The sequence below is a fragment of the Chrysemys picta genome, chromosome 1 (assembly GCF_011386835.1).
Source record: "Chrysemys picta bellii isolate R12L10 chromosome 1, ASM1138683v2, whole genome shotgun sequence".
NCBI lineage: Eukaryota > Metazoa > Chordata > Testudines > Emydidae > Chrysemys > Chrysemys picta.
Window position 1 is genome coordinate 136350610 of NC_088791.1, and position 16175 is coordinate 136366784.

Below are 16175 nucleotides of genomic sequence, written 5' to 3' on the forward strand. Positions count from 1 at the left end.
TTGAGACTGTGGTTTGCTCTGAACATATACGGTCTGTTTGCAATACACCCTTACACTATCTAATCCATCTATCTACCATCCTTAAATCCTATGAGACAGAAAGAAATAGGAGCCCTGTATGTAGCCCTGGGAATGTGTGACAGGGGACTGATCACTTGATGATTACCTGTTCTGTTCATTCCTTCTGGGGCACCTGGCATTGGCCACTATCAGAGGACAGGATACTGGGCTAGATGGGCCTTTGGTCTGACCCAGTATGGCCATTCTTATGTTATTATGGTAGGGGGTGCCATAATAATGCTGTGTGGGAAGCCTTTGACTGAAACAGCAGATTGTGCTGCAGGGCAGGACTGAGGGGCATTGGCAGGGCTGTGTGGGGAGTCTGGAACTGGAATACAAGGGGGCTGCAGGCCAGGACTGAGGGGCATTGGCAGAACTGGGGCCCAGGCCATGGGAGGACAAGTAAGAGCTGTGCTGCCCAATACGAATGAGGGCAATTGGCTAAGATTTCAACCCAGCACATTGGGGAACTTGAACTTTGCAGGAGGTCGAGCTTGGTGCCCAGGAATTAACCAGCTTAGGTTCTATGTATTAAGATGTGACTTTATTAAGATAAAGACGTCAATAGATACAGCCTCAAAGTGACCATGTATGAAAGGCAACTTTATAGTATTCAGAGAAAAAAAGATAGGACCCCCCAGGAGAGAACCATCTACACAGCATCAGACATTTGACCTCTAAGTTCATTAACAGGACTGAGACCTCTTCAAAGAAAGTGGTGGAAACCACATTGCTCAAGTCATTCAAAGCAGAATGAGATAAGGGAGTGGAGAATGTGCTGCAGGAACCAACTCTGCCCTGGCTCCCAGGTGAGATGAGAACTAGAAGATCTTTTCAAGGCCTAGGAGGTACAGTCTTAGGATCAGGGTGTCCGTTGACATTCTGCCCTCTTTCTGCACCTCAGCACAGCAGGGTATTTAAGGCTCTAACACAATGGTTGATTTGTTTTGTTCCAATAAGAATATGTTTAAACAGTTGACAAGAATCAGTGGCCATAATTCTACAGTTTGTGGTTTTACAGTGGTTTTCCGGCTCTTCTGCTCACATGGCTCATATGAATATTTATCACAGACAGTAATTATTAGGAATAATAGCTATTCACTGTACTGCTTAGGCCTTGTTTACACTGCAGGTAAAGCCAGATTAGAGGGCCCAGATAAAACAGGTACGTCTCCCAACACGGTATCAGCAGGGCTCGATGTTGTTGATTTTAACTGTGGGCTTGTCGCCATGAGAAAACTGCACCAATTTAACTAAATAAGTTTAGACGCTGATGGAGTTAAATTGGTGCCACCCTGTCCATGCTGACACTCTTATTTCTGTATGAAAGAGCCCTCTATTAATTTAGGTTAGGTGATTTCTCACTGACCTGGTATAATGCATCAGTTCTAAACCACAATAAAAGTCTCCACATAAGGGAGTTGCACCAATGTAACTAAACGGGTTTGTAAACCCATGCACTGTAATTCAATCAGTCCAGTTCCATGCATAGACAAGCCTCTGTCCCTGAGTGATGCTAAAGCATTGGACCATTTAAGGCTTTAAGCATTGCTCAGGGACATGGACAAAGTCCCATTTCTTTTACAAGGTGGAACTGAGTTGTAGCAGAGTCAATGGGAAACAGGTCTGACCTAGTAATTTTTCAGTATGGACAGGGCCTTATTCCTGGTTTTTACAGCCCTGCTGCAGTATATACACAATGTAAGTTGTTACCCTGCCCAACAATGGGAAGGCTAATATGAACAGGAAACCTCCTTTCAAGATTTCCCAGGGAAAACTCACTGGTCCTGCCTTTCCCAGCCAGCCTCTTCCACCAGTCTCCTGGGAGCTTCAATGACATCACAGGCAGGGCTCACTGCACTTTGGCTTGTTCCACATTAGATATTTTCAGCTGTTTTCAGAGTTTTCCAAAATTGATCTAGTGAATGAGTTTGAGCCCCAATATCATCCTGCACTGCCTACACCCAATCTCATGATAGCCCAGGGCTGATCCAAACCCTCCCACCAGATCTCTCTGTGAGCTGACCCAAGTGAGAGATGCACTGACTCTCCAGCCTCACGTCCAGGATGGGGGTTCTTCCTCAAAATCTAAGTGTTGCAGTCTCACAAATTCGATGACATGCACTGGAACAAGGAACGTTATTCCAATTCCTGTTACCATGTGTATTTTGTTCTCCCGGCACATGCATGACAACACAGTTCTCATTGTTGTGAGGACTGGGTTCCTCAGGTCTCCAGAACCTGTAAGAGAGAGAAACTCATGTGTTAGAGATGCATCATTATAAACGTCTCAGGGGAAAGAGTTGTAGCTGGCGATGATGAGAGGAGAAGGAGAATTGCAACACTTGAATCAGCCACAGACAATTCTCTTTTTCTAAAATTCATTCACAGCCTCTATCTATGTTCCCTTTGCAAATCTTCTCTCTATTAGACCAGATATGGTTAGCTCCAGAGCTCCAGTTGTGGGTAAGGCACTCTCTCTCTCTCCCCCAACACAAACACACACACACACACACACACACACACACACACACACCATTGTATACTAATCCTGGAACTAAGTGGAGGGTGGTAACTGGTCTCCATTCCAGGAAATACTCACGTTGCAGTATTGTTATATGGAGTCTCATCCACCCAGCACCACTGTCCTTTCTTCTCCTTATCAATCAGACCAATACAGTAATTCCTTCCTTCGCTGCCTGTAACTGTTCCATTTACTCGAGTGAAGATGAAATCCTGGATAAAAATAAAATCATATCTCCATCAGGTGCAGTCTCTGGGCAGACAGTAGGAGATCGGGGTCCCTGTGGGGGTGTGGGGGTGCTGGATGTGATGGATGAGGAAGCCCAGGATTGAATGAACAAAGAGCCCAAACATCCTCTCCAGGGCTGCACTCTGAGTGCCCAGAGGAGCCTGACTCCCAGCAAGTTACCTGCTCAGCTCCTGTGTTGATCACCCCCAGGTGGGAGCCCATCCCTGTGCAGTTCCTCTCACTGTCATCCCAGGTCATGATGTCATTAGAGAAGTAGTAGCAGCTGGCCTGAAAGAGCTCCCAGCCCCTGGGGCAGCACGTCCAGACTTGCTCTGTGAGAGAAGAGATGAATGAAACACAGAAAATAAAAATGGAAAGGACTTGTTAGGTGACACCCAGTTCAGTCCCCAGGGCCAAAACAGTGTAAATCCACCCTGTCCATCTTCATTTCACACATATCTCGAGCAATGGAGACTAGTAGAGGCCTTCATGGTGAAGGAAATGATTCACAACCTGCAGACCAATTATTTTTTTCTCCTACTTGGTCTTTTTTATATCTAATTCTTCCCCCTAAACCCCTCCTGGTAAGTTCTTTTCCTCATTGTCGCTTGCCCCCTGGAGGCACTTGTAGGCCATTAACACACACTAACTAGTTCAGTGCTGGACTGTTTCCCTTCCTGTTTCTGTGGTTGCTCTGGCAGCCTCTCCCTTAGTGTGTCCTTCTTCACCTTCTCCCCCTCAGTCCACTTCCTTCCTCAATGGTCTTCTTATATTCTATCTCTGCACCCTACCCTTGCCTGTGCTCATCCACTCTAATCACTTCATGTGTTGTCTCTTCCGTTAAGACTTTCACCCTTACCAGCCATTCAATCCCACCTCTATCCATTTGATCCCTGAGCTCTGCCTATCCTTTCCTCCCTCTCTCCATCCCTACTGCCAATTCCTCAGGCCATGCCTTAGCCATCTTTCTCTAATCTTGACTACGGCTCCAGCTCCCCATCTGGTCTCCTCAGGTTTCATATTGTGCCCCTCAAGTCCATCCAGCTTACTGCTGCCATTCCATCCCCAATCTCCCGCTTAAGTGTCTTCATTGGCTTTTGTTTTCTGCTTGTGTCAGATTCAAACACCTCACCTCATCTTCAAGGCCCTCCACAGCTCTGCCCTGTCTCCATCTCATCTATAGTTGCTTCCTACTCCTGCTTTCAGCCACTTCAGCTTATCTCAGTACTCTCCTGACCTTCTTCCATAACCAACATTGCAACTTTTCTCACTGTGTCCTCGATACCTGGAATAACCTCCTTGACCACATGTGCTCCTACCTCAAATCACTCCTCTAAACTCATTCCTTTCAGTCTTCCATCACTGCCCTCTCTCCTGACATCCTCTAATTTGTAGTATTATGGTGGAGTGGTAACAAAGGCATACTTAAGGTTGCCTCAGAGAATTTTGCTATATGGGAAAAGAGTGGGAATAGTTGCAAAATGGTTTGCTACAGGAAAAACCTGGAACATACAAAATAGGCGTGTAGGCGGGCTTTTCATTTGCTGTCCATTTGGAATTTGTAGGAGAGTAATGTACTTAAAAATATTTCAGATACAGAAATGTTTTGTTATTGGATCCCTGGTATCTCACTTCTTAAAATAGTCTTTTGCAAGGGTACAGATGGAGGCACTTTATGTGTATTGCTATAGTTTACACAAACACCACTTTATAGTTTTCCATTTTGGAATTTCAGAGAAAAATATTTTTTGCTTCATAACTGATGTGAGCTGCAGCAAATCGGAAGCACTGCAGTGAAGATATGAAAGTGTTTACTAGCCAGCAACCTATGTTGCTAGGCAGTGACTTATGTCTGTACCTGGTGTTAAGAGAATGTGAAACAAAAAGGGTAAAGACCAAACAATAATAATCTTGCTTCTGGCCTTGCTTTTAATTTAAACAGGCTGAATAAGCAAGCAAGAGAATGTAAGTGAAAGCACAAGGCTGTCCCCCCACCACACAAAGTGAAAGCCTTGCCTTTCTGTAACAAGAGAAGATAAGGGGACCGAATCCAGCAAGGGGTTGCTGTGGTAACCAAGCAACCAGGGCCGGCTCCAGGCACCAGCCCTCCAAGCATGTGCTTGGGGCGGCACCAGGAGGGGGGTGGTGCTCACCCGGGGACAGTGGGGCTGCATCCGGGCTCGCCGCCCTCCTCCGGCGCTCCGGCCGGCCGGGAAGAGCGGGGCCGCGGCTGGGCTCGCCGCCCTCCCCTGGCGCTCCGGCCGGTCAGGGAGAGCGGGGCCGTGGCCGGGCTCGCCGCCCTCCCCCCGGTGCTCCGGCCGCCGGGGAGAGCAGAGCCGCGGCGGGCTCACCGCCCTCTCCTGGCGCTCCGGCCGGCCGGGGAGAGCAGGGCCGTGGCCGGGCTTGCCGCCCTCCCCACAGCGCTCTGCCTGGCCGGTAAGAGCGGGGCCGCCCTCCCCCAGCGCTCCGGCCGGCCGGGGAGAGCGGGGCCACGGTCGGGCTCTCTGCCCTCCTCCCGGCGCTCCGGCCGGTCTGGGAGAGCGGGGCCCTGGCTGGGCTCTCCGCCCTCCTCCCGGTGCTCCGGCCGGTCTGGGAGAGCGGGGCCACAGTCGGGCTCTCCGCCCTCCTCCCAGCGCTCCGGCCGGTCTGGGAGAGTGGGGCCCCGGCTGGGCTCTCCGCCCTCCTCCTGGCGCTCCGGCCAGCCGGGAAGAGCTGGGCCACCCTCCTCCGGCGCTCTGGCCAGCTGGGGAGAGCGGGGCCGCGGCCGGGCTCTCCACCCTCCTCCCGGCGCTCCAGCCGCCAGGGAGAGCGGAGCTGCGGTGGGCTCGCCGCCCTCCCCCGGCGCTCTGGCCGGCTGGGGAGAGTGGGGCCCCGGCCAGGCTCTCCGCCCTCCTCCTGGCGCTCCAGGTGGTCGGGGAGAGCGGGGCCCCGTCCGGGCTCGCCGCCCTCCCCCCGGCGCTCCGGCCGCTGGGGAGAGCGGAGCCGCAGCAGGCTCGCCGCCCTCCCCCGGCACTCCGGCCGGCCGGGGAGAGCTGAGCCACCCTCCCCCGGCGCTCTGGCCGGCCGGGAAGAGCGGGGCCACCCTCCCCCGGTGCTCTGGCCGGCTGGGGAGAGCCGCCCTCCTCCCGGCGCTCCGGCCAGCCGGGGAGAGTGGGGCCCCGGCTGGACTCGCCGCCCTCCCTGCGGCGCTCTGGCTGGCTGGGGAGAGCGGGGCCGCGGCTGAGCTCTGCGCCCTCCCGTGCCGCGCTCCCCGCCGGGGGGGAGGGGTGGGGGGCAGCGGGAGGATTTTTTGCCTGGGGCAGCAAAAAAGCCAGAGCCGGCCCTGCAAGCAGCGGGAAGAGGGGGAAGGTGTAAGGAAGAGACACTGAGTCTGTGAGAGAGTGATCATGGCCAAAAGTAACCCCGCTCCTTACCCCTCCCATCAGGTATGAAAGACGTGGTATTATCACCCCCAGACTCAAGACCCCCCAGAACAGAACATAACCATACATTGGAAGGGGTGAGACCAGGGGAAGGTACAAGTATAATTAAGTTTGCCAAGAAGAGGGGGGAGGAGAGGGAGCTCCATCGGTGTGCGTGGCACTAGGGGTTAGAAGAAGAAGGGGGTCTATCAGTGTATAGAACTGTAGTTGGGGGAGTGGAAGAGGAAAGCCCTATTGGCATATAGAGATAGCCCCACTGGTGTGAAGGGTTTTGGAATATGCTTGCTTGTTTAGCTCCAAGAAACCCATCACATTGCCTGCAGATTGAACTCTGGACTGTTATTTTCCAGCAAACCGTGTCTGGGAACTGAGAGGGAGGAGGGAGCTGGACCCCTGCCAACACATGGATGCAAATTCATCAGATTCCAATGACCCTATTGATTCTAATGTCAACACTGACTTCAGCATTGCCCGTTTGAAAGCACCATATTAACTAGTGAGGACATTCTTTACTACATATTATCCTCTGTCTTTTATGTGTGACAGCAGATTTGCCAAGTTGCAGTGGCTGCATTTAATCAAATACATTTCTTCATAGCCGAACCCTTACTGCAGCTGCTGTGTTCTTCACTATCTTGGCATCACTCTTTGCAAGGCTCTATATTATTTGCTTTTTATTTTGTGTGTCTAGTTCACACCGTTTGTTTTGAAAGTAGGAAAATTCACACAGAAAAACATTGCTTAATGTTAGTTATTCTGTTCTGCTTTAATGACATTTTCCTCAAATGTTGAAAAGTTAGAAAATAAATAGGTGAGATCAACAGGCACACTTCTTCTGCCTGCACCTACAGAGAACTTAGCACATCTTACCTATTACCATCTGCCATCCACAACATATTGTTTACACCCAATGCAGCATAAACTACCATACAGTACTGTATTAACTCTGGTATACATTGGAGGACACATTTTAAAAGTATCCCTCTTTGTAAGACTTGCTTCTTGTTCAGGATTTCTTTGAAGAAAAATGAATAACTTTTAACCTATGGCTCTGTCTTGTATAAACTACCATACAGCCTGAACCCTGCCAGATGTTCAAAAAGGAGACATATGTTGAAAGTTTTTCTTTTTTTCTAAGAAATCCAAAAAGAGACCCCACATCTTAAATGACTGAGTTATACTTTTATCATGTGTCTCCATAGGAACTGTAAGTCTCTAAATATTTTATCATGTAGATCTTTGAATATACTCTCACTTCCTCAAATGCCCACAATTGAAGTTGAAATATATGTTGTACACTCACCAGATGTATTACTACACTCAGCAAGTACATCTGTGAGCAATTTCCCAGAAACAAAAGCTTTGTGTAGTGACGGGTAAGACAGCATCCAGACACCCCATCCACCAGCCCAGAATCTAAAAAGCATGGAAATAGCAAGTTACGGGAAACTCTCAGTCATCTCAGCAACATGAAGGCAGGGTAATTTCCCAAATGCATGGACTGTGTCAGTCAAACATGTCAATCTGTTAATACACTAGCATACTAGATCACTGATAAGGTTTTGTGTTAGAGTGTGAGTTTGATGAAGTTGGGGTATGTGTTGCTTTTCTGTATCTGTTGGAGATGGCAGCAAAAGCTTTATGCAGTGTTGAGACAGTTATCCAGGAAACGTGAAAATAGCAAACAATTCATGAGTTCTCCCTTAACTTCTGACTTCCATGCTTTTAAGATTGTGCTTTGGTGGGGTTTACCTCGATGCAACCTTAACTGTCACTAAACAGAGCTTTTGTTTGTGTTAACATGTATGTTGCTCACATATGCTGTTGCTGAGTGTGGTAGTAAAAACCTTACGTTTGAGGAGTGTACAAAATATATTTTATAGACCACATTTTATTTTATATTTCAGACCTTACAGGAAGTCAGAGTATATTCAAAGATCTACATGATAAAATATTTCAAGACTTGGGGTGAGATCCTGATCCCAGTGAAGTTGAGGGTAAAACTACAATTCACTTCAATGGGATCAGGATTTTACACTTGGGGTACATCTATGCTGCCCTACAAAGTTAACCTGGACTTTTACCTGGGTTTTAGACCAACCCAGCCCCCCACCCACCACCATCCACACAGAAAAACCTCTGATCTGGGTTTGGCGGAGCTTTAAATCTGGGCAAGTGTATCTGGCTGGGCAGTGGGGTTTAGAATCCAGGTTCCACATTCATTAGGGCTGGAACCTGCCCACTTTTCATTGAGGCAAAATGTGCTGATAGTTCTCCCAATACCTTCCTACAGTTCCCCCAGAAGGAAAACCAAACTCTCCTGAAATTGACCCAGTTGACTGGGGAAGAGTCCTAGAGCATCTCAGCACACAGAACCATGGGATATGGCCCCAGAGAAACATGGATGAGTGCAGACACCATGATGACACAGTAACTCAGGTTTGGTTGTACAGATTCAGACTAGGTTCACCCCCAGGCTAGGTTCACCCCCAGGCTAGCTAAACTAGATGTGCAGATTCAGGTGCTGAGCACCCAGGCTCCCTGTAATGAAGCTCCTTACTGTTTTTATGTACACTCGTGCTAAAAATATATCTCCTTCTTTTAAGATCTGGTTCTCTTTTTGGATTTCTTTGGGGGGAAATAACTTTTTAACATGTCTTCTTCTTGTGTGTCCGAGTTCAACTTATACGGCAGTGTCTACAAGAAAGAGACGTATGTTAAAAGTTATTCTCTCAAAAACAGAGAAATTCCATCCCACAGAAAATGATGATATTTTGACATTTGTTTCCATCCCAAATCAGGATGAAAAATTGACATGACATAAAACTTTTTGTGGAATGAAAAGTTTTGAAAAGATGTGATCTGGAAATGTCAAAATGTTGTGTTTCAGCATTTTTGAGTGAAATGAAATGTTTTGACATTCCCAAATCAAAACTTTTCATTTCAATTGTCCTGATGGAAAATTCCACCAAAATCTAGCTTTTCTCATGGAAAATTTTTATTTAGATGAAACTTCATTTTCTGTTCGAAAAATATTTAGTTTGAAATTTTTCAATCAGCCTTATTCTCTTTTCTTCAGAGAAATCCCCAAACAAAAGCATATGTTAAAAGAAGGCTATATACATTTAACATATGTGTCCTTGAATGTATGTCAGAGTTAAGGCTGATGGTAGTGTATGAAGCCTTGGGTGGGAATAAAGTGTTGTGAAAGGAGGACAGTAATAGGTAAGAATCGGTAAGTTGTTTTTACCTGTGTGGGTAGAGAAACAGAACGGTGGTTGTTGAGCTGAACTACTTATTTTCTAACTTTTCAGGGTTTGAGGAAAATGTAGAACAGAACAACTTTAACTAACATTACATGAAATTTGTTCAGTGTGAAATTATCTCAAACAATGAAACAAAAAACTAGAACTAATGAGAGAAGCACTTAATATTAAATCCACCTCATGACCTTTCACTGATATAAAGTTCATCTACATCTACTCCCTCCACTGCTCTTTTATTTATTGTCTTCCCTCACTGTGTTCAGTCTAATTCAGGGTATGACTTCATTTCAAATTAGAGGTGTAATTTCCAGCTCAAGTAGGCATACTTGCACTAGTTCCGATTGAAGTAGCGTACTAAAAATAGAGTGTAGCCACTGTGATGTAAGGGCTGGGAGGGGCTAGCTGCCCTAGTACATACCTACGGTCTTAGACGATAAGTACTTACGGTGGCTAGCCCCTTCTACTGCTTTTGCTGCCAAAGCTACACTTCTATTTATAATGCACTAGCTTGGTCAAAACTAGCACGGGTGGTCAAAGCTAGCACGGGTATGTCTCTTCAAGCTGGGAATTACAGCCCTAGCTCCAGTATATACTCTTAGACAGTAAGCTCCTTAGAGCAAGGACCTGTCGCTTGATTGGTTTTAAAGCATTGTGTGCACCTAAGGTGTTGTATAAATAAAAGATGCACATCTCTAGGTAGTTATCACTTATCCAGTCAATGGGGATCCTATGCAGTGGGGTAGTGGTAACAAAAGAAGTGGGTAAATTAACTTAACCTAAACCCCATATTCCCCAAATAAGAAGTGGGTAAACTCCATTTACCTGCATTTACCCTTGACTACAATACTGTGCCTATGTGTTTATCTTATTCTTTCCTCAAAAGTCGATTTCTCCATACCCCTTATTTGCTGTTAATTTAGGTCTGAATATGAATCAGGCCCCAAGCCCAGAAAGCTGACTCTGGGGTCTTTTCTTCTCTTTTAGTGTTATTAACCTTTCCCTTCAGGTTCTTCTTCAACACAGTTCCTGTTCCTGAGATATTGCCTCACCATCTCGTACTCTTCACAACTTTGATTTGTCCTGAGGCCAACTTGGGTAACTGTAAAGGAGAAAGAGAGAGAAAGAGAGAGAAAAAGAGTGGGTAAAATATTTCCCTCCTTCTTGCCATCTCTTCCATACATTGTGACTTCTCCTGGTGCTCACCAGGGACTGCTTCACCTTTGTTTTCTTTTCACAAATGCCATCACAAACCTCCCCAGGGAGTAGAATAGGGCAGCTCTCTTGGGTTCCCTCTGTTATCCTGGGGGCCCAAGTGCACTCTGTCATAGGGACAAATTACCCTGGTCTAGTTGAGGAATAGAAATTATTGATGGGGTATGAGGCTGTCTACCAGGTGCCAGCTCAGGGCAGGGCTGCAGGCTAATTCACTCATATATTAATAGAAATCAAAGAAGTGTTAAAAGATATTGTGGTGTAATCAGGCCCATTCACTTGTGTATTAGTTTAGTTTAAAGGAGATTGTAATGGTATTGTCTTCACTTATCTATAACCTGTTGATATAGGATGACCAGGTGTCCGGTTTTTGACCAGAACACCCAGTCGAAAAGGGATCCTGGTGGCTCCAGTCAGCACGGCTGACCGGGCCGTTGACTGTCCGGTTGGTGGTGCTGTGCAGCGGGGCTGGCAGGCTCCTTGCTAGCTGATGCGTCACAGCTCCCAGGAAGCAGCCGGCATGTCCGACTCCTAGGCTTAGGAGCGGTTAGGGCGGGTCCGTGTGCTGCCCTGCCCCCTGCCTGCAGGCGCAGCTCCCATTGGCAGGGCAGGGGACAAACTAGCGCATCTAGCAGGCGGCTGTTGAGGGGTCGTGGCACATGTCTCTCCTGCTGCTGCCAGCCCACTTCTCCTCCTTGCCCTCCTCCCGTGGCTGGGCTCAAGCTGCAGCACATGCCCTGTGGCGAACCACGGTCAGTTGCCCCATTGCCGGCACCCAGGGGATCGAGGTATGTATCCCCATCTCCGAGTGCTGGGAATGGGGCTGAACCCCCCCATCCCCCTCACTGCATCCCTCCCTATCCCAACCCCCTGCACCCCCATCCCTCCATCATTGCATCCCTCCCCATCCCAACCCCCCCATACTCCCATCCCCCTCATTGCATCACTCCCCGCCCCAACCTGCCCTGCCCCCCACCCTTACCCATCCCAGTTCTGTACCCCTTACAGTGCTCTCCCACCCATCTCTCCACCTCCCAGAACCGCCTCCCCATGTCCCTAACCCCCCACAGCCCTGCACTCCATTCACCTCCATACACTGCTCCACTCCCATTATGTCCCTATACACTCCTGTGCCCCCCCACATACTCAAGCACCTGTAGCCTTCTGTCTCCCCCTGCATCCCCATCCACCCCACATACCCTTGCACACCCCCTCCTCTCTTCTTCATTGCCCCCTCCCACCCCCACCTTGCTCTCTTCCTTGATCTCTTTCCCTCCTCACCCTCTCGCCTCCACCCCCACCATCTTTCCCCCTCCAGCCCCCCCACTCCTTTCCCAGCTGGGTGTCTCTGTGTGTGCATGCATGCATTGTATGTGTGTAAGAGACTGTGTCTTTGTGTAGGGAGGTGTTTGTATTGCTGCATGTGTGTATATCTGTGTGAATAAAATTTGCAGCCTAACTCTTTGACTTATATTCTTTTTGCTGGCTTGCACACAAAAAAATTGATGATATAAAATATGTGTGTATTAATTTCATAACAAGTTTTTAAAAGGGACGGGAACTCTAAAAGAAATATATTATTTCTTAAAAAGTGAATGTTGTTGACTAGTAATTGCAGAAGAGCCAATGTATCATACATTTCTCCCCACCTTTGTCTAGCTACATTATAAACTCTTTGTTGCCGACTCTTTCTTTTTATGTGTATGTCCAGCACCTACCACCCTGGAACCCTGATCTGAATTGGGGTCTTTAGGCACTAAACAACAATTGCAATAATAAATAATGTGGAAGTCTATGTGTTAGTGCATGCTAGCTGTGTACACATGAATACACGTGTGTACGGATGCTCCCTGGGTTATGCAAACCCGACTTACGCAAATCTGCACTTACGGAAAAAGTTCCATGAGCTAGAAAGTTTTTTGTTTGTTTGTTTTTGCGTAATGGTCGGGTACACGTTCCCGACTTACGCAAAATTTGAGTTACGCAAGGCGTTCCGGAATGGAATGCTTGCGTAAGTCGGAAAGCATCTGTATCTACATATAGGTGTGGGAGTCAGTTTCTACAGATTTATTTATATAGGAATATGGACAGGTGTGCATTTCTGTGGTTGTGCTCTATGGATTTGTATTTGGGCTTCAGGAGTGGGCCTTTAATGGACCCATTGCAGCTGTGATAATGTGTGGCCCTAATTCCACACATAAAATTACAATAACTTTAGTGAACAAAACCCATGGAGCTGGTTACGAAAAATGGGAAGAGGGGAGGGAAAGAAAAATGAAAACCTTTGTGAATTTTCATTTTTTTTTAAATTACCCTTTCTGACTATTTTGCTGCCAGCTCTAGTGTACTGTAACAAATAAAACCTGAACTTAGCATAATACATCTGTCAAAACAATAAGTATGCCTGTTTGGGCCTTGCAGTGAAAATGAGCACGTGAGCGAGGGTAGGGGAGAGCAAGCAACGGAGAGAGGGGGGAATGGAGTGAACAGTGGGTGGGGCCTCGGGAGGGGGCGGGGCAGTGGGTGGGGCAAGGGTGTTCAGTTTTCTGGAATTAGGAAGTTGGCAACCCTAATTACATTATGTATAACCCTGTAAATTAGTTAACCTTAGATCAAAAGTGTGTGTTAGTGTTAAGATGAGAATGTACTTCATGAAAACTAATGAAGGCTTGCTATTGACTATTATATTATCTTTTGCATTATGTATATCCCTGTAATTAAATTACCCATCAAACGTGATTGGAGCCTTGGAAATATAAATGAAGAAGGTTGCTAACTTCAAACAAAAGCCATTGTGTTCCACAATGGAAATTCACTGACTCAGTTTGCATGTCTGACTCATTATAACCCACATGGTTAGAAAGACTGTCAGCTTGTCTTCTGTGAGAAGAAGATATAAATATGGATTCAAAGAAAGATCCTGTATCTCTCTGTTTGGGCTCTGGCAGGAAAGTGTACGAAAGCAGAGCTCCCCAGACAAAAGCAGGGTACCCCTGAAAAGACTTTTGGGAAACTGGCAGATTATTACATCACCTGCTATCATTTGGATTTACAAACCTTGACTTGCCTGTTAATGTATTTTACCCATTTTAACCTCTCAGTAACTCTCATTTCTTTTTCTTAGCTGATAAATCTTTAGTTAGTGTACTAGAGAATTGTCTTGGATATAAGATCTGGAATACCAATTGACCTGGGGGTAAGTGGCTGGTCCTTTGGGACTGGGAGCAACCTGATGTGGTGTGATTTTTGGTTTATATGACCATTAGCACTAAGTCCAGTTTGTCAGGGTGGTAAGATTGACTGGAGAGCCTAAGGGGAATGCCTGTGATTCCATGGTAAGACTGGCGTAGTGATCCAGGTGCTCACATTTATTACTGGCTTGGTGAAATTTAATGATAGAATATATCATCAGTTTGGAGTGTCTGCCCTATTTTCTGACAGCCTGACCTGAAATCGGCACTTACAGTTGTGTGCCACTCCAGACAGCGTGACATGGGGAAAAGCTTATGAGGCCATAGCTTGTCCAGCCAATCCCCCATCCTCCCTGGGCAGGACCGTGCAGGAGTGTTCCTTACAGTATAATCTCCAGGTTTCTCCAGACCCAGGTGATGGGGTTTCCTTTTCCCTTCTTTTTGGAAGACTCTTCCACAGTCTAACCGGCCTCCTCACTGTTAGGAAATGTTTCCTGATCTCCAGCCTGCATTGACCATCTTTTGTCCCTAGTTGTTCCCCTCCCTCCTTGGATAATCAGCCCATTTATACTCACCAATGAGGGCGATGAGGAGAGAGACAGCCAATAGCAGCAATAGTGCAGCAATCAGCCATGGGAGCCACTGGGTGTGCTTCTGGGGTGCACTCTGGGATATTCTCTTCTCTGGGTGTGCTAAGGATGAAGAAACTCCCAGCCCCAGGACAGTTAGTTCTTCTCATATCAGCCTCTGTCTGTTAGGGTTCTGCAACCAACTGAAAACTTTCCTGAAAAGCCCATACTCTAGACAAGACTAGACAATCATGAGTAGCTGCTGCTGTTGCAGCCTTCTATTGACCCTTATTCCAGAGTTTTAGGTTATTAGGGATGGAAATAAATTGGAACACTGGGTCTGACTCCTGACCTCTCCCAGCTCCGCCGAAGATCAGATTTAGATCCAAACTCTATGTCTCCAGCCCATCTAATGAGCAAATATTCAGACCCCAAGTATTAGGGAGTGAGGGCCTAGCAGGAGGTTACGGATTCAAGGGAGCTTTTCACATCTCATCAGAGCAAGCCCAGTGCTGCTGAAGTTCATGTTGCTTTTCAAATGTCATTTGTCTCAGATGATCAGAACAAGGGGTCTTTGAGGAGTTCTTAGGCCACCCTGCACTCCCTCATAATGTGTGATTCTAGCTCCTATTCCCCTCTCACCATGATTTTGGATGTGGTGGGTGGTAATGTAACATGTAATGCATCAGCAAGTGGACTGAAGGGAGGGGAGTAGATGGTAGCAGTAAGTGAGAAGGGAGTGGGAAGGAGAAGGCTCTAATTAGTGCCCCAGCAGCCCCTTCCATATCTGCTGAATCCAAGCCAGGCATTGAAGAGACTCTGTGTGGTGACATTAGGTATCCCAGCTGTTAGTCTGGGAGCTCAGGGTCTAGCAGTTTCAATAGAAAATCCCCTTTATATTCATCATTCCTGAGTCCCGTCTTCTTCTCTACCATGGGGGACTCCACAGATGCCAGAAGGGTGAGAGAGGTGGGAGGAGTAGATCTCACACTGAAAGGGAAGGAAAGGAGGGCACTCCCTGAGGGACTGGCTGTCCCAAGTGGCAATAAGCAGGAACACTTTAGAAATATGGGAGCGTGGGGAAAAAAAGGAGGACACTTTAGGCAGTTGTGCTATTCACAGTTGCAGGAGAGAGGTAAAGGAAGTTGAGTTCTGCTGCTGAGGGAAGGTCCTTTAAGTGGCTATAATTATTATTAGAACCAGAAAGACCCAGTTTCCACCTGAAGGCTGAAAGGCTCCAGAGCACATTCCCTAATCCCACTGAGCTAGTTGGTGCCTCTGAGTTGAGGCTGCATGGGAATCAGTGTCACAAAAATGAACCGCTCCATAGCCCATCCACCAAATGCTTTGAGCCCGTTCCCCTAAATAGCTTGTTATTTACCTTTGGCCTCTGCAGGTGGTGGTGCATTCTTAAACTTCACCTCGGCGTAGGTGATCTCCGACGCCATTCAGAGACTGTGTGGACTGTGTTCTTTATATATTTATAATTCCATCACAATTAAAAATTGATCTTTTAATTCCCTAGAGCCAGAGGGTGACACTTGCCAGTCACGAGTCCTTCCCCTCAAGAAGCTCTGCTACATCCTCTCCAAGCAGTGAGAGAAGGAGAGGCTGAGAGTGGAAAGCCCCTAAGAATTGCTGAAAGACGTTTGGAGACAGAGTTACACCCTGGACAGCTCTTGGGCTTCTTCACCCAGAAACCC

The 16175-nt window shown here is 47.2% G+C and overlaps 1 protein-coding gene across 1 annotated transcript; it reads right to left on the bottom strand.

The window, feature by feature from the left end:
- Nucleotides 1-595: 595 nt before the first annotated feature.
- LOC101952988 (C-type lectin domain family 4 member A) lies at nt 596-16175 on the bottom strand. Its single transcript, XM_024109986.3, has 6 exons — nt 15854-16175; nt 14479-14595; nt 10495-10599; nt 2993-3144; nt 2663-2796; nt 596-2301 (listed from the first exon to the last, which is right to left on the bottom strand). Exons 1-6 carry the CDS (start codon nt 15918-15920, stop codon nt 2142-2144), a joined length of 735 nt encoding a protein of 244 aa, XP_023965754.2. The 5' UTR covers nt 15921-16175; the 3' UTR covers nt 596-2141.